At 48.9% G+C, this 18219-nt stretch overlaps 1 protein-coding gene across 1 annotated transcript; it reads right to left on the bottom strand.

Moving 5' to 3' along the window:
• Positions 1 to 1200: 1200 nt before the first annotated feature.
• galnt16 (UDP-N-acetyl-alpha-D-galactosamine:polypeptide N-acetylgalactosaminyltransferase 16) lies at positions 1201 to 17717 on the bottom strand. Its single transcript, XM_067243626.1, has 15 exons — positions 17397 to 17717; positions 14624 to 14805; positions 14342 to 14440; positions 13918 to 13985; positions 11371 to 11436; positions 10636 to 10757; positions 7384 to 7471; positions 7140 to 7224; positions 6881 to 6984; positions 6370 to 6496; positions 6120 to 6212; positions 5104 to 5187; positions 4382 to 4508; positions 3952 to 4068; positions 1201 to 2083 (listed from the first exon to the last, which is right to left on the bottom strand). The coding sequence occupies exons 1-15, from the start codon at positions 17601 to 17603 to the stop codon at positions 1940 to 1942; spliced, it is 1713 nt and encodes a 570-aa protein (XP_067099727.1). The 5' UTR covers positions 17604 to 17717; the 3' UTR covers positions 1201 to 1939.
• Between the last annotated feature and the right edge of the window lie 502 nt (positions 17718 to 18219).

Below are 18219 nucleotides of genomic sequence, written 5' to 3'. Positions count from 1 at the left end.
TAGAACAACAAACGTCAAACATACAAAAATATCACAGATTTCAGAGAAATTATGCAATGAGGATCCTATCGTTAGTCTCACACAGTCTACAACTAAACAAAATAACGTTTTGGATTATCTTAAAGTGATTGCAATTCACCACTATGTCTGGTTGCCTGTATAAACTAGTTATGATCACCCCACCCCCTATTTTGATGAGGAACTGCCCTCTTTAAAGGCCAGTAGTTTATCAGTATCAGCCTGCATTCCACACATAGCTATGAGCGGGGATTGAGGAGTTGAGCTACAAACCGGAATCCAGCTAAAAGTTCTGTGGAAAATACTGTGGAAGTTACGTGAAAAACAAAAAGAAGTATGATTGACAAAGTTATAAAGCTGGATGTGCTGTTGTGGGTTTTATTTGTTATTCCCTCTCATTAATTACACACATACTCTCTCTCTCTCTCTCTCTCTCTCTCTCTCTCTCTCTCTCTCTCTCTCTCTCACACACACACACACACACACACACACACACACACATACACACACCCACACACTAACAAATGTGCTCAAGGTCAAGGAGCAATGGAAATAAAGTAGGATGGAAATCAAGTAGGACGCGGTCATTTTCTGTATGTTGGGTTAGTCTGCACTCTAGTGGACATTTTCGGCACTGACGATTTTCTGACAATGTGAAAGGATGGTCACGTTCAGGACTGCTTCATTTTAAACAGCCTCTTTTGGCTTGGCTTCTCAAGACGTAAAATCAATATTGGTTAGATAATTGCTTTGAACTCTAATTAGTTACCCAATCTTCTCTTAAAAGTATATGAAAAGGAGAATGAAATGACTTGAATAACAATTCAATCATAATTACTTTTCTATAAGCATAGATAGATCTAGACTATATACTTTATGATCCCATACAGTGTCAGTCTCACACTAACTGGCATTTCCTCACGGAATGAATCTCAATTGTATGACTTGCAGTTGCATGGCTGCATATCCCAGCAACTCTGATGAAAGTTTGCATATAACGAGCCCTCTCCTCCTCTCCTCCTCTCCTCCTCCTCCTCTCCTCCTCTCCTCCTCTCCTCTCCTCTCCTCCTCTCCTCTCCTCTCCTGCCCCCAGGATCCCAGAGCAGGGGGCAGTGTCCAGTATCCTGAGGCAAGGGGGGCTGTGTCTGGAGACTCAGCATTAAAAACTGGAAACACTTGGTGTCAGCACGTTTTATTTTTGAAACCACATATGGATACTTTACACAAAATCCAAGCAGTTTGCATCAAATTTTTGTGTATCAAATAGGTTCAGATATTTACATACAGGAAAAGCAAAACATTCTTGGGTCAGACCATGCAAAACAATAAATTATGTGCTTGACAACGTTTTGCATGGTGATACTTTTCAGCATTAAAGAAAGTCCAGATTTATGCAGACCATACCCACCTACACCTAAGACTAGGCAATAACAAAACAAATAAAAAATGGTGGTCATTGTTTACTGCAAGTGCACCCCAGTACACGTTCTATGGTATAATTAGCACTTAACCATGAGGAGATCATTATCATTCCTACTGTGGTCGTTAGTTGACCAGGACAGATACAGAACATGAAACATGAATTGTGTACCAGTCGTCAGCATAGACAACCTAAAAAAAACACTTCACCCAGGAGAATAAAGAAGTGTACAGGTATCCTCTCTCTCTCTCTCTCTCTCTCTCTCTCTCTCTCTCTCTCTCTCTCTCTCTCAGCTTCACAAAGGACTTTCATCTTTCCATTGGCACTCTGGTCACCCACATATACATCAGACAGGAGCCTCCAGTTAAAAACACCAAACTTGGTTCTTGACATCATTACTCTCCTCCTCCACCAAGTCGTCAGTGTTCAGGCGTGGTCTCCTGGGTCCTAGTGCACAGTCTGTATCTGCCTCCCCCCCTCCGGCCGGCCGCCCAGCTGGGCTCAGGTGATCAGCTGTGGCTCCCAGGCTTGGCTGGCCACCTGGGGGCGGCAGGGGCTGATGACTGGGGGTCCTGCCGGAGGCTGGCTGTCCAGACACAGTCCGCTGACCATGTGCTGCAGCGCGGGGCCTTTAGGTTTCCACTTCTACACGTGGAGAGAATGAGCATCATAACATGGCCTCAGAACAACACACAGTGTCATCACAACACTACACCACACACACCACACACACCACACACACACACCACACACACACACACACCACATATTATCACAGTTTCACACAGTTTGTCTCTGAGCTCTCTCTCTCTCTCTCTTTCTTTCTCTGAGCTATTATCTTACGGTTAAAAAATTTAACAAAAAAATAAACATTAAGAGCATGGAACAATAGGAATGTGGCCTGGCTGCGGGCGTGAGTGGTTCTGTTAATGGAGACCAGCTTGTTTCAGTTAGCAGTGAGTCCTGCAGACAGAGGCAGGCCTGGACAGATGAGTGACGGAGTGTCTCTGAGGAGAATGGAAACCCCCAGCACACCCAGCTGGAGAGATCAGCAGCCTGCCATCTCCCAGACAGGCCACTCCATCTCCTCCCCCACACTCCATCACCTCCACTCCTCCCCTCCTCTCCTTCTTCTCTCCTCCTCCCCTCCCCTCCACTCCATCATCTCCACTTCTCCCCTCCTCTCCTTCTTCTCTCCTCCTCCCCTCCCCTCCACTCCATCATCTCCACTTCTCCCCTCCTCTCCCCTCCACATCACCACCCCTCCCCCCAACTCCTCGTCTCCTCCCCTCGGCTCCTATCCTCCCCGCCACTCCATTGCCTTCACTCCTCCCCAATCCTCCTCTACAGTCCTCTCCTCCACTCCTATCCTCCCCTCTCCTACCCCCCTCACTACCCACTCCTCCCCTCCTCTCCTCCAGGGGGCTCCTTCACACAGAAAAGGCTTCTCAGACTCTGCTGAGCAAGAGCAGTTGGCTTGAGAAATAGTGATAGAGGGGGTTTAATCAAAAGTTTTTTTTAAGTGTTCTATTGTAACTGGCCGGTCCGTCCTGAAAACGTACAGAAAGTAAAGGACAAAGTTAATCAACTCCAGCACGCGGCTCTAATATCGCAACTTTTCCAGGAAGCGAAAAAGAGACGCTTGTGTGTCCGTGGACAGTTTGTTCCTGACGGTCGCTTAAACACTTATAGTATCCTGAGCCAGTGACAAATATGAGACATGGACATAGCCGATATAACTCCCCATGGGGCTGGGGTCTATGAGCGTCCTGTCTATAAATCCCTTGGTACGGTTCAGTCTCAGGGTTGGATGGTGAATTAGTCAGATCAGACCTACAATCCACTACAATCCAGGAACTATGAGAGCAGAGGAAAACCATGTGGACTCTTATTGGGGACTGAGAACAGCCTTACTGTTCGGTTTTTATGCATGTGCGTGTGTATGTGTGTGCACACACGTGCGTGTGTGTGGGCATAACCTGTTTGTGCTTGCATGTGTGTCGAAGTCAAATGCAACCCACCAATCCCCATCAGCAGATTTGAGATGTTAAGTTTAGCATCAGATCACTGAGTTCACCGAGATGAAGTCGATCTGATAAGCAGAGGTTAAGGCAACCCTAAACACACACACACATGCACATACACGCAGTCACACGCACACACAAAACCCCCTCTTGTGAAAGGGAAACAAGAGCTCCCATTGGGATGAAGATGCAGGCCCTCTGGAGGGGGCCGCCGTGGGATGAGAGGGCTGCCTGGCCCTCGTCCCACACCCCCATACACACATGGTCCTGGTTAAAGCTCTCGCCTCCCTCTCATCAATCACCAGTTTACTGGAGCCAGCCCAAGCCCAGAGGGATGCGGAGAACAGAGAGAGGCTGCTCAGAAGTTAGGTAAAACAACAGGTTGTTGTACTCATAAAATGGCCCCATCTCTGGTCCTGAAACCAGACCTGTGCTTTAGGCCAGAGGGCTGTGATGGCTGCCTGCTCCTCTGAGACCAGATTCTCTTACCTGTCTGGGCTCTTTCACGCTGCACGCCTCCATCTTGACCTTTGACCCTGCGCTGAAGGCGGAGATGGTGAGACAGAGGTCCTGCTGGCGAATAAGAGGCTCCGCCAGCTCCCATCTCTGGTATGGTCATGGGGTCATGACACCGCAAGATATAAAAGTGACTTACACAGCTACACAAAGGTTACATGATGTTTTTACTGCACTGGACTATGTAATACTGTAACTGAGATGGTATTGTTGCACTGTAGCCTCCCATGTAATACTGTAATCGAGATATTATTAGTGCCGGGTAGCTGAGATGTTGCTAGTCTCTGACCACTGGATTACTTTGCACTTCTGATCCTTGATTTTTGGATGCACTTTCTGTATGCACTGTTTGTATGTTGGTGTGGATGAAAGTGTCTGCTGAATGAACGTCAATCTTCCTGACCTGAGACTGGGGCCGGTTGGAGCCGCTGCCCCTGCACTCTGCCAGCCCCAGGCTGTCTGGACCCTGAGTCTCCAGACACAGCCCCCCTTGCCTCAGGATACTGGACACTGCCCCCTGCTCTGGGATCCTGGGGGCAGGAGAGGAGAGGAGAGGAGGAGAGGAGGAGAGGAGGAGAGGGGGAGAGGAGGAGAGGAGAGGAGGAGAGGAGGAGAGGAGGAGAGGGCTTGTTATAATACAATAGACCAGATGTAGAGCAGTAATTAGCTCCTAAATCTTTCTGTTCAATCTGTTGCCGGGGGAACATGCATAACAACAACAACAGCCACACTAATGTTGCAACAGCACCAGGCCGGTGTACGCAATTACCACAGAAACGATCTGTCTCTTGAATAGCCCTGCTCTAACACCAGACCCATCTTATAAAAGTGTTTTGATGTTGCACTTAAGATGTGACGCTGCTTTATGTTATATTGGAGTTATTGGAGTGTTATTGTTCCAATGTAGGTGCCTGGTAGCTGAGATGTGGTTACTCTGCACTGTGCCTGGTAAATAAAGACCGTTCCTTGACTCTAACCACAGAAATACCGTGGGACCCTACACTTCTGATCCCTGATCTTCTACTGAACTTTCTATCCATACTATTTGTATTTCTGGTTTGGATAAAAGCGTCCGCTAAATGAATACATGGAAGAAGGTTGTCCAGGGTAAGTGTGAGCCCTCACCTCAGCTCAGGGTAAACGTTCTCCATGTACCAGCGGAAGGACTTGCAGTTCAGCTTGCGCCGCAACATCATTCGATCTGCAATGCTGCATGAGAGAGGGAACCATGAACGACAAACGTGAAGACGAACGAGGAGAGAGAGAATAGAAGAGGCGAGAAGAGAGGAGAGTGAGAGAAGAGAGAGAAGAAAAGAGGTGAGGAGAAAAGAGGAGAGAAAAGAGGAGAAAAAAGAGGAGAGAAAAGAGGAGGGAAAAGAGGATGGAATAGAAGAAAAAAGAGAGAGGAGAGGAGAGAGAGAAGAGAGAATAGAAGAAAAGACAAGAAGGAGAGAGAGAAAGAGAGAGAGAGAGAATAGAAGAAAAGACAAGAAGAGAGAGAGAGAATAGAAGAAAAGACAAGAAGAAGAGAGAGAGAGAGAGAGAGACAGAGAGAGAGAGAGAGAGAGAGAGAGAGCGAGAGAGAGAGAGAGAGAGAGCGAAGGACAAACATGAGAACCTCACTCAGAATTAGACATTTTAAGCTCATTCGACAGTGTTACACTGCAATACAGACTGTTCCATGACTCTGACCTCTGGTATACAGCTAGAACTATGCACTTCATTATCTACTGAACTTTCTAAATGCACTACTTGTAAGTCTCTTTTGATAAAACCCTCTTCTAATGTAACGCAGTTGAACTGGTTAAACTCAGTATAAATACCGCCCACCCGCACCACTGAATGGCTATTTTCTTTGGTGGAATAGCTGGCAGTGTTTATATAAGGTGGTCAGTTGCATGGGTGAGTCAGAGGACCGTGGTTTGATCCCCGGAGAGGGCGAGAGAGGCAGGAAGTGATACTGAGGAGCGACGCCATGACGTGGCTCCAGATAATAAAGTGTAGAGGATAAGAGGGACTGACACCTGTGACTGTAGATGAGAAGGTGGAGAAGGGGACCTTCACAGGACCTGGTCACAGGACCTGGTCACAGGACCTGGTCACAGTAGAAGATAATAACAAGGTGGAGAAGGGTGACTGACCTGCCAAAGGCCTTGCCCTGAGCAGAGGGTCTTGCTGAGTAGTAGTACTGCTTATACTCATCCATCCACACCTCTGCTGCTCTCCTCGTGTTCCTACACACACACACACACACACACAGAGACACACGCAGACACACACACACACACAGACACACACAGAAAGTTGGCAGGTCCAGCAATAACACAGCAGTAGATTGTGCTCCGTAATACTGTAATAACAGCCCATCTTTCTGTTAAGGCAAAGGCTCACTTGATATAGGTGAGGGCGTTGCCCTCTGGGAAGTCGTAGGGGTGGCGCTTCCTGAAGACGTGTCCCACTCTGCTGCAGGGCAGGATCTCCAGGCTGCCCCCACACATCCACACCCGGAACGACAGCTCTGGAGACACACACACACAGAGGGACGGAACCACACAGACACAGAGGTAAGTGATCACACACACAGCATTAAGGGAACACACACACAGAGGTGAGCAAATCCACACACACAAAAGCACGTGAAAACACACACACATGCATAGACACACCCTGACACAAACGCATGCGCACACACACTTATCTTTACTACCCCTATAGTGCACTTAGCTCTGTACCCACATCCACCTGGTACAGAGTTAACTACCCTACCACAGGAGAGGGAGGGGGAGGGGGTAGAGGAGAGGATTGGGGGGAAGAGTAAAGGAGTGGAGAGGGAAGATCTCGAGCTTCCAGTGTACTGAAGCAGCTCTGGACCGTCGAGCTCGACACCTGGAGGACGTCTCACCAAAGTTCTCCCCCCCCCAGATGTCCATGTGGGTGTCATACTGCCCCAGGTGGTTGAACCAGCTCTTGTCCATGACGAAGATGCCCCCGGCGATCACCGGAGTCCTGCGCGCAAGCAAGGTCAAAGGTCAACCTCCAGAGGTCAGACAGGAGGACACGCTGGCAGAGCAGCTGGGAGAGGCTGGTAGTACAGCTCTTCCTGATTGGTGAAAAGTCCCAACATGGGAGACTGGGAGGAGCCAGAGGCTGTATAGCTCTACCTGATTGGCTGCGTGGGGTCACTCCTCGCCATCTTCTGCTCAATGGGAATCTGCTCCCATTTGAAGTGTAAACTCCAGTCAAACCCTGGGAGGACGGGAAGAATGGAGGGAGAGAGAATGAGAGAGACAGAGGCAGAGACCAATAATCATGGTACAGAGAGGAAGGGTACTCTAATGCTGTGTGTGTGTTTGTGCCTGTGTTTACGTGTGTTTGTGTGTGTATGTGTGGTGATGCAGCACTCACCTCCTCTCAGGTCTGCTGAGGCGGCCAGGTAGGCAAAGTTGTCCAGGCTGATGACATCGATGATGGGGCTGACCACCCGGGTGTGGTCCTGGGGAGGAAACAGGGACACAGGAAAAAGGAACCGGGTTCAGATAACAGGAACCAGGAACCAGGAGACAGGAGACATGAGACAGAGACCAGGACCAGGACCAGGGTTAGTTACACAGCATCTCAACACTGACACGCTGCACGCTTCAATCCACACATCTCATGACCAGTAGTGTTGACCAGTGTCAGAGATGGTAGGGGCCCTGGGCTGAGGGAGAGAGGAATTGGGCGGCCGGATGGGAGGGAGGGGACCATGGAGTGGGAGGTGGAGGGACAGGGTGAGTGACACATACATACACATATACAACCCAAATTGTACTTATTGTCCCTTAACTCTCCAGGCTTCAAAGGACCACTCTGTAGGATCACTCCTCCAGAGAGTCGCACTGACAGGGCAGGGGGGCTGGGGGGCACTGAAACGGCCTCAGTCCAGCGTAGGCTGAATGTGTATGTGTGTCTGTGTGTGTGTGGGGGGGGGGGGGTGTGTGTGAGTGTGTGTGTTTGTGTACACTACACACACACACAAGTTTATCTTACAACATAAATATCCAAAGGCCTGTTTCTGGTTAGAGGCATCTCTATTTGTACAGCGATTGAACCCATAGTGAACTGTGTGTTCTCTGCATCAGAAGTGTGTGGGGGGGAAAGTGGAACAGCACTTTGCCAAAGAGCTTTGGGAAGCGGCACTTCCAACAGCTTTAACCAATAATCATTTTATGGAGTTTTTAATGAGTCACTCTAATCCCTCCGAGAAAAGAGGAGACTACATTTCCAAAATGGATGTCAATGATGATCATCTCTCTTTTTTCTCCCCCCCCCCCTCTCTCTCGTTCTCGTTCTCCAGTGAGGTCACTTCCTGACCCTGCGTCTCATCCCTGGGGTCAGGGCGTGAGAGCAAGAGGAGAGAGAAAAAGAGAGAGGGAGAGCAAGAAAGAGAGGAGAAAAAGCATTTGAGCGTGTGTGTGAGTGTGTGTGTGTGTGTGAGTGTGTGAGTGTTTGTGTGAGTATGAGAGCCAGCGCAGGGCTGGGGGGGAGGTTGTGAGTGTGTTTGTTGTTCCTACCAGCGTGTCAGATTCTTTCAGCACCTCCCTACAAACAGACCCAGGTCAGAGACATTAGCCTGGGAGAACTCTGTGAGCTGTGTGTGTGTGTGTGTGTGTGTGTGAGAGAGGCTCTGCAGGGCTGTCAGACAGACTGGTGATAACAGAGCTTTGTGAGTCAGAACCAGGGGGAGAGGAGGAACTGATAGAGAGCGAGGAGGGAGATTGAGAGAGAGAGTAAGAGAGAGAAAGGGAGAGAGAGACAGAGAGAGAGGAAAGGAGGAGGAGGAGGTTTAGGTCAAATAAAAGTGATGGTCAGACGGATTGAGGGGGAGCCAAAACGAGTTCCAGTGAAGAAAAAGAGAAAAGAGATGTGGAGGACACAGGAGGACAGAGGGGGTGGGGGCTGAGAGAGAGGGAGAGAGACTAATGATGCAGACGAGACAGGACAGTGCTGGGGGGGGGGGGCGGGGGGGGGGGGGGCACAGCTGTCAGGGTCACAGATGACTCGGGGAAAAGATATAGACAGGAACTCTGGCTGTCATTCCTTACTGACGTGAAGGTTGCTCTCCACAACATCACCTCTCTCCTCAATACTGACAATATAGAGGGAGATAGACGGGTGGGAGGAGGGTGCAGAGAGAGAGTAGAGGGGAAAACACAGAGAGAGAGGGAGAGAGAGAGAGAGAGAGAGAGAGAGAGAGAGAGAGAGAGAGAGAGAGAGAGAGAGAGAGAGGAAAGCTACTTATAACTCATGCAGAACTGAATTCGGTCAATTCCCCCTTCTACTTAATACCCAAGAAAGAGCAATGCAATTTTCCCATATTTTTTGTGACCCCCGCTTCTATTGCCCCACAAGGCCTGACCTACCAGAGGGACACACAGCCTCACAGCCCTCAGACAGCTGGTCCTGTACCGTGCGTGACTACCTCTCAGGGAGCCCCAGAAACAGACAGCCCTGGTAACAGCCTGGCCGTAGAAACAGACAGCCCTGCTAACAGCCTGGCCGTAGAAACAGACAGCCCTGCTAACAGCCTGGCCGTAGAAACAGACAGCCCTGCTAACAGCCTGCAGCAGACAGCCCTGGTAACAGCCTGGCCATAGAAACAGACAGCCCTGGTAACAGCCTGGCCGTAGAAACAGACAGCCCTGGTAACAGCCTGGCTGTAAAAACAGACATCCCTGGTAACAGCCTGGCCATAGAAACAGGCTGTCACATGCAGACCTGGCTACCCAGGAAGGAGAGGCTGTGCTCTCTCTGCTCACAGGGAGACAGAGCTCCAAATGTAATCTTTCTCAAGAAATTCAAACAACGTACTTTCCCCCCCAAATTATAAACACATTTTTACAAATAGAGATTAAATGGTTTATTTAGTTGGAAACAACAGTGCAATTTTGGCAGCAGCGTTTGTAGCAGCCTCCCATGACCTTAGGGACAGCCAATGGAACAAGGCATAATGCTTATGAGTCAGATGGCTGAGCGGTTAGGGAATCGGGCTAGTAATCTTAAGGTTGCCAGTTCGATTCCCGGCCGTGCAAAAATGAAGTTGTGTCCTCGGGCAAGGCACTTCACTCTACTTGCCTCGGGGGGAATGTCCCTGTACTTACTGTAAGTCGCTCTGGATAAGAGCGTCTGCTAAATGTAATGTAAATGTATGACATAAACATGTTTTATTATTTATTTTCTTTAAATCACCTTTTCTGCGGTTCTATTTACACTATGTAATGACTCATTGGCTGTACACTGTCTGTTTGTATACGTGTATGTATGTATGAGCGGTGTATGTGTGTATGTACAGTATATCTATATATGTACATATATACTGTATATGTAAAAGAACATGTATGTTTGTATGTGTATTTTATGTGTGTTGTATGCAAGTCTGCTGTACAGTATGTTGGCCAAAGCGGGCAGAGACAAGAGAGGGAGCGTGTGCGTGTGCGAGTGTGTGTGCACGTGTCTGTGTGTGCACGTGTGTGTCTGTGTGTGTGTGCACACGTGTGTGTGTCTGTCTGTGTGCGTATGTGTGTGTGTACATGTCTGTGTGTGTGTACGTGTGTGTGTGTGTGTGTGTACATGTGTGTGTGTGTACAGAGCTGTAATTGCAGAGTGTGAGAGACGTACCTGCTTGACCCTCTGGAGCATGGGCTGCAGCCAGTCAGTGTTGACCTCACAGTGGCTGTCCAGGAACGTGAGGACAGGGGCCGAGGCAGCGCCCGCACCACGTACCCTGGAGCGGATCAGCCCTGGGGGGGGGGGGGGGAGAGAGAGAGAGTGTGGAGAGAGTGAAGGAGGAGAGAAGAGAGGAAGGGAAGTGTGGGGAGGAAGTGTGTGCTGTTAGACACCACAGTCATCCACCCAAACAAGAATCAGAAAAACGGTTTCTATTCTATTGTGTGTTATCTCTGTTTTGACTTCTTCTGTAACTGACTAGCCTGCCAGCGTTTTCCAGAAGTCCAGAATTCATCTAGGTACTGTATGTGATGTCCGGAATAGTACATAGTTGTACAATACATGTACTGTTCCAGCTTGTAAAGCTCAGCTTTGTCAAATAAACTATGATGTCATAAGATGTTGCAACAATGTTCATGTAAATCAATTCTTCTCCTTTCCCAAACATCAAACTTCTTCTTCTAGCATTCTGATCTCCACCCCCATCCGTGCTCCCTCCTCCCTCTCTCTCTCTCCCTCTTTCCCTCACCCTCTCCTTCCTTCCCTCCACCTCTCATTCTCTCCCTCTCTCCTCCCTCCCCTCCCCGACCTCCTCCGTCCTCATCTCCTCTCTCTCTCCCTCCTACCCTCCCTGTCCCTTTTGTCCTCCCTCCCTCCCCCCTCCTGGCACCTCCCTCCCCCCCTCACCTTCTCTTCGTCCGTTCCTCAGGCAGTGCACCTTGGGAATCTGAGAGAGCAGCTGGCAGTCATCAGCTGCAGGAGCAGAGGAGATCACGTTAGACACACACATACTCACACTCACGCAGACACACAAACACACGCACATGCACTCGCACACACACTCACATGCGCGTGCTCTCACACACACATACACACGTACTCACACACATACACGTACACATGCACACACACACACACACTCATGGACACACACACACATTCACTAACACAAACATACAGAAACAAACACACATACAGTACACACACACAAATACCCAACATTCAAATGCTTAGAATAACATATCTTAATATAATACACTTTTCTCAACCACTTTATTACAGTAACACCAATCAGAAACCAATCAGCCCTACGACCAACAGCAACACAACATGTTGATCCGTCATCTGACTGGATAACTCAGACCAGAGGTCAGATTTCACCAAATCATCTCTACTCCTGTTCCAGAAATAAATCAACAGAGCAGAAAGCAGCTGAGTTGAGAGCCTTCCTCTACCACACAGACACACACACACGCACAAACAAGTGCGCACACACACACATACATACACGTGCGCACACACTCCAATCCCCACACCCTGAAGAGAGCAGGATTAGGAGCAGGGTCGACATTGACCCAAACTCACGTGTGAGCTATCCCTTTGTGTGTGTGTGTGTGTGTGTGTGTGTGGTGATATGTTCAAGAGGATGTGTGTATGCGTATTTGTGTGCGTGCGCGAGAGTGTGTGTGTGTGTATTCCAGGGATGGCGATCCTCAGAAGGGGACAGCTGGTGTGTGCGTGTTATTTACATGAACACCACTCAGACAGAGGCAGTGGTAGCACACAGCCACCAAGCAGATGTTGCGTACTTTTAACAAGTAAGCTTCTGTGTGTGTAATTGTGTGTGTGTGTAATTGTGTGTGTGTGTACTCTAAGTGTGTGTGTGTATGTGTGTGTGTGTGGGCTCTAATGGTCACATGGTTCCATCCCTCCCAGATTCGGGTCCTGATTAAGGACAGTCCTCTTCTAATGAAGGAGAACATTACAGTAACAGGGTTACCGAGAGACTGGCCATCCCTGTGCCGTCACTGACCGACTCCCTGACACACGAGCACATGTATGCACACACAACCAACCACACACACACATGCACACACCCACACCCACACCACACACACACCAGCCCAGGTTTCCTCTATGTCTGTCTGCCAGTACATCCCCGGAGAGAGAGGAGGGGGGATTGGGGGGGGGGGGGGAATAGGAGATGGGGGTTCCTGTCTCCTCTAATGCTTGTCCCAGCAGGCCCCTGGCAGAGACACACACGTGCCAACCACACACACCACACACACACACGCACATATACACATACACACACACATGCACATATACACATACATACACACACACACATAAACACACATACACGCCACATACACGTCACACACACCTGCAAATAGGAGAAGTGAAGCATTAGACCCTAACACACCTCCTGCTGCTTAGCCCCCAGGTACTGTAGGAGTGTGGGTCAGATTTGTGTGTGTGTGTGTGAGAGAGAGAGAGAGAGAGAGAGAGAGAGAGAGAGAGAGAGAGAGAGAGAGAGAGAGAGTGTGTGTGTGTGTGTGTGAAAGTGAGAGTGAGAGTGTGTGTGTATTCTACAGTGCAGAGGTGACCGTGAGTCTGCATGGTTTTACTGTAATGGGATGTGTGTGCGTGTGGTGTGTGTATGGTGTGTGTGTATATATGCGTGTGTATACGTGCAAAAGTGAGTACGAATATGTGTTTGAGTGAAAAATTGTGTGTGTACAGAGGGTGTGGGTGTGTGAGAGAGTGAATCCAGATGACCCCTGGTGCTGATCAGAGGGGTGTGTTTGATGAGCTCATAGAACTTTTGGAGCTACTATTGCAGAACAAGCAAGTCACCTCCAGCATGGCCAGTGAGCATGACTCATGCCTTCTGACAGCTTCAATTTTATTAATAGTAAAGAAAACATTATTGTATTCGTTATTATAATTGAATTTGATTGTAATATTGTGTTTTTTTGGCACACGCTTTTATCCAAAGAGGACCAAAACCTGCAACCTCGTGATCTGAGGCTGAGCGGTAAGGGAGTCGGGCAATTAATCAGAAGGTTGTTGGTTCGAATCCCGGCTGTGCCAAATGACGTTGTGTCCTTGGGCAAGGCACTTCACCCTACTTGCCTCGGGGGGAATGTCCCTGTACTTACTATAAGTCGCTCTGGATAAGAGCGTCTGCTAAATGACTAAATGTAATGTAAATGTAAATCTGCAGTCAAATGCTCTAACCAAGGAGCTGTACCTATAAATGGAGTTGACCAATACCAATAACAGTCTGACAACATTCCAGATGTTTTTGTTGACAGTTTGTTTATCTCGCTTGTTCTCCTTCCACCTCTCACAATCTCCATCAGCCATTCAAAGAGCAGAGAAAGAGCAATCAGCCAATCACAGAGCAAAGGAGGAACAATCAGTCAATAGCAGACAGCAGGAACTCACGGTCAGAGCTGAAGTCGTCGATGAGGATGATCTCCTGGATCAGGGGGGCAGGACTACGCATGAGGACACTGAGAGGGGGGGGGGGGAGGGGGGGAGCATAGGCATAGGGAGAGAGACAAAGAGAGGTAGGAAGAGGGGGAGGAAGGGTAGGATAGGGTGGAAAGAGAAGGAAGAGAATGAGAGAGAGAAAGAAAGAGGCAGAGGAAGAGTGAGAGAGGGAGAGAGGTAGAGGGGAAGGGAGGGTGAGAAAGGGTGGCAGGACAAGAGAGAGAATGAGGGAGGGAGAGAGAGAGAGAGAGAGAGAGAGAGAGAGAGACAGAGAGAGAGAGAGGGGAAGAGAGAGAGGGAGAGAGCATGTGGAAGAGGGAGTTAGAGACAGCTGGCTCCAGCCTGTACTCTGTGACGTTACCGCAGGGTTGGTTACCTCTTGATGGTGCGGAGTAGGGTGGAGCGGGCCTCGTTGTGGAAGGTGATGATGACGCTGGTGGACGGGAGCTCAGGGTCGTAGGTCACCGCTGCACACCTGGGGGGCGGGGCAAGCCAGGATCAGGGGGCATCAGCTGGAGCACTCCCAGAGACATCTCAGCAGGTACAGTGTGAGTGTGTAAGTGTGTGTGTGTGTATATATATGTGTGTGTTTATATATGTGTGTGCGTGTTTATGTCTGTGTGTGAGTGTGTGTCTGTGTGAGTGTGTGTTTGGTCACCGGTAGTGTCGGGTGTCTCTGATGGCCCTCTGGCTGCCCAGGCGGTCGCTCTCCTGCAGGTTGAAGGCGTGCTCGCGGTAGGGGTCATCTCCCTCCCTCAGCTGCTTGTCCTGCAGGTAGGCCTGCTCGTCGAAGCTGCCCACCAGCCCGCCCTGGGGGTCGGCGTGCGGAGCCTGGCTCACCTGCAGGGGGCAGCACGGAGCGCACGCCTCAAAACACCAGCAGGGGTTTGTCGGGAGGAGGGGGGGTCTGTGTCATCTTTACTGATCTGTCTGGGCGCTGTTGCTCCTGCTGTTGTAACAGTAACTCAACTGTGCCGTACTCTGTGCACCGCCCTGCTCTACTCTGAGGACGGCGGAGGGAGGAGTAGAGGACAGAGAGGAAGGCCGGAGCAGGTGATGACGGATTAACGGTGAGCGATGGGGGGTGGGGGAGGGGGGGAGGGGATGGAAACGTGAGGGAGAGTGAGAAAGCTGCATTCTTTAGACCTGTGTTATGAACGGTGTGTCGGGAAAAGAGGCTCCTACCACCATGACCTCACTTTCCATCTCTCACGAGAGAGAAAAAATCAGACGTCGGCCCAGAAGGCACGTCAAAACTTAATCCTGAAATAAATATGATCCTTGTGATGAACGTGGAATCTGCTGGGCCTCAAGCGCCGACTTCAAAGACTCTCCAAATCTAAATCTGAATCAGATCAGCCTGAATTTAGTGCTGACAAATCGTTTCCAATCTTTGTCTACCATTAGCACGTGGTTGTCTGGTTTGGATGCACCTGATCCTTTATCGAGCTTCTGGGACAATCAAGTCACTCGGAGCGTGTTTTCAGCAACGCCTTGTTGCTAGGGAAGTCCTAGTGCAGTATCTCAGAAACAAGCTTACTGTTAACTTACTACGCTGATGTGTTGAAAACTGGACTCTTGGCAGATATGACCCAGTATGACGTGTCTGAACAGAGACTTTCTCGAGTATTTCAGTCCACAGCAGCAGATGTTTTTTGGCGGACTTCCCTCTATAAATGTCCTACTAAACGGGCTTGAACACAAAGCGGCCTCATCCACTCTCGACGCGACTCAGCCAGCGTGTGTGTTGCATGGTGAGGGATTGCATACAAAAAAGGAATGTGAAAGAAAGAAACATCTGTTTCTGTGCAGATGTATGGATACTCACACCGTTTATAATGATGATCTAATGATATAAAACGCCTTGTGCCCTTATTTGCTAAGTCAAAAACAAAAAGCCAAATAATATGCAGTGTTCCAACGTTAAAGTATAAAGTGTGTAAAGCCACCATTGTTTGCGGTCATGGCTGACCCATCATTATACAGGTCACATTACCTGGGCAGGGGCCAGGCCAAATAATGCCCAAAACACCAGGTGTTTGGGTTCTAGAGAAAATAATTTGACCAACTCCAAAGTGAATCATTATATATTACCATTACTGAAATCTGGGCTATAGGATATTCTGCTTGGTAAGATACATTCTAATTATCCAGTTGGCTTTTCCTTCCTACCATGTTGTCTACATCTGTCCACATTTAAACACAAGATGGGCCAGTCTGGCATTCTTTTCTTTTTACCACCACAAAGGTTGAGATCATTTACAAGTATCCCATGTGTTTGTGGTGTAATTGAGCCTTCTAAACTATCACTCTCCAATCTAGGCTAAAATATCTTATTACTTTTAAAAAGGAGCCAGGTGAAGCACCTGCAAATACGAATTTCAGGTGAAACTCCATCACATTTTACACACTTCCATTCATAACTGTTTACATTTACATTTAGTCATTTAGCAGACGCTCTTATCCAGAGCGGTGCAGTCCTAAACACAGCTGAGAGGTTTTCATGCATCTAGTAAAGAACTCAGAGATAAGTAACATGTTTCACTGCGTTTTTCACTTAATCCGTATTCATGGGTCTATTAAGCCCCTTTTGAATCCAACTACTTCCACGTCCAACCTTTATGATGGTTTCATGATAATCTGAAATATGTAGAGCGTGCTTTTCTTAAACTATTCCTGATTTCTGACTACAGGCCGAGACATGGCTTGTTTAACGTGTGGCTCGTGCAGAACGTTGTTCGTGCCTATGATAGTTGGGGAACACTCAGTCGGTCTCACACCATGTCTAGTGTAGCCTAAACCTGACACGGTAAGGCGGGCAGGCCACCAGACCTAAAACAAATACAACCAGAAATAAACAGACACCACGAAGACCTCGGGGACGTTCGGCCTATCTGTGTTTGCCTCTGTCTGCACAAATCCAATTTGGACATTGACCATCGAGGTCGTCGTCTATATACGAATCTTTTGTTTCACCGAATGTGTTTTAGCAAGGAGTGTGTGCAGCTCTTGGACTTATGGAAAGCCTCTTAGGGGCTAATCAAGGTCCTGCTAGGCGCAACACAAGATAGCAAATTACCACAACTTGCATTGATAAACACAGGTCTGTGGATGTAGGTTCATTATAGGATATGCAGCTGTTCTTAGGGCTTGTCTGTTTGGCGTCGACGCTTGTTCTTTGCGCCAAAATCTGATATCTATGAAGATGATAACTATATCCCCTTTCCAGCTGTGCTGTAGGCTATGTTGTCTACTGTACACAGACAACGATCCGCACATTAACATGCGACACACACCCACAAGCGCGCGCACACACACACACACACACGCATACACACATCCACACACACACCTGCATCTTTCAGCACATCAGCAATTCCTGAATCCTGATCCCCCATTTCTCCAGCTGCTTGCCCCAACCTGTCACTTACAATAAGCGGGATAGTCCTGTCGTCTCGGTGTATCTCCAGCCGCCCGCCAGCGACCTTCGGTCCATGGCTCCGGCCGCCCGCGACGCGAGCCTGAGACGCCGAAGACGGGGATGTGTGCGGTTTATTGTCCTGCCACAGGTAATAGAATGTTCCCAGTATCCACGCAACGGTCAGAATCGCGATGGCGTTGGCCCGTATCCTGCGCATTGTAAGTCCATAGGGAGAGCACCGGAGACGAGCCCAGGCGGTTCAGGTCGTGTTTCAGGACTCCGAGAGTGATGAGCGCAGAGGGTGCTTCCCCGGTGATGGCTCGCAACCGCAGCGAACAGCTTCACTGGTCGCGAGCAATTCAACGCAGCTCTCGTACTGCTAGGATGTGCGCGCAGACAGCCACGGTCCTAGCGCCGTGAGATCACGCCCTCCTGTCACGGTGGTCGCCGACAGGCCCCGTGGCCTGCCTATAGGCTGCATATATAGTTCTGTGTTGTTTGCACATTTGTTTTAGAGATGATCACAGTGAATGAATGACTAATGTGATACATTTAGGCTAGTTATAAAATATATAAAACGACAATAGGCTTTGTCAGTGTGGTGCATTGATTGACGTAGTGCATTCATCCACTCTTAATTCAAACAAATTCTTAACGAAAATATCGCAATTCAAATCTATGAATTACATGACAATGCAGATGGTGGGTTGGGTCCACTAGGAGCAGATTGGTGCAGCTGCCCTTTACCTCCTGGGACTAGCACACATTTAGATCAATTCAACAGGCCCTCAACAACTCCCCTCCAATGCACTTACGTTATGAAGTATGAGATG

The sequence above is a fragment of the Osmerus mordax genome, chromosome 9, assembly GCF_038355195.1.
Source record: "Osmerus mordax isolate fOsmMor3 chromosome 9, fOsmMor3.pri, whole genome shotgun sequence".
NCBI classification, from domain to species: domain Eukaryota; kingdom Metazoa; phylum Chordata; class Actinopteri; order Osmeriformes; family Osmeridae; genus Osmerus; species Osmerus mordax.
The sequence above is the reverse complement of the archived record's forward strand: the minus strand, read 5'-3'. Positions and strand labels throughout refer to the sequence as shown.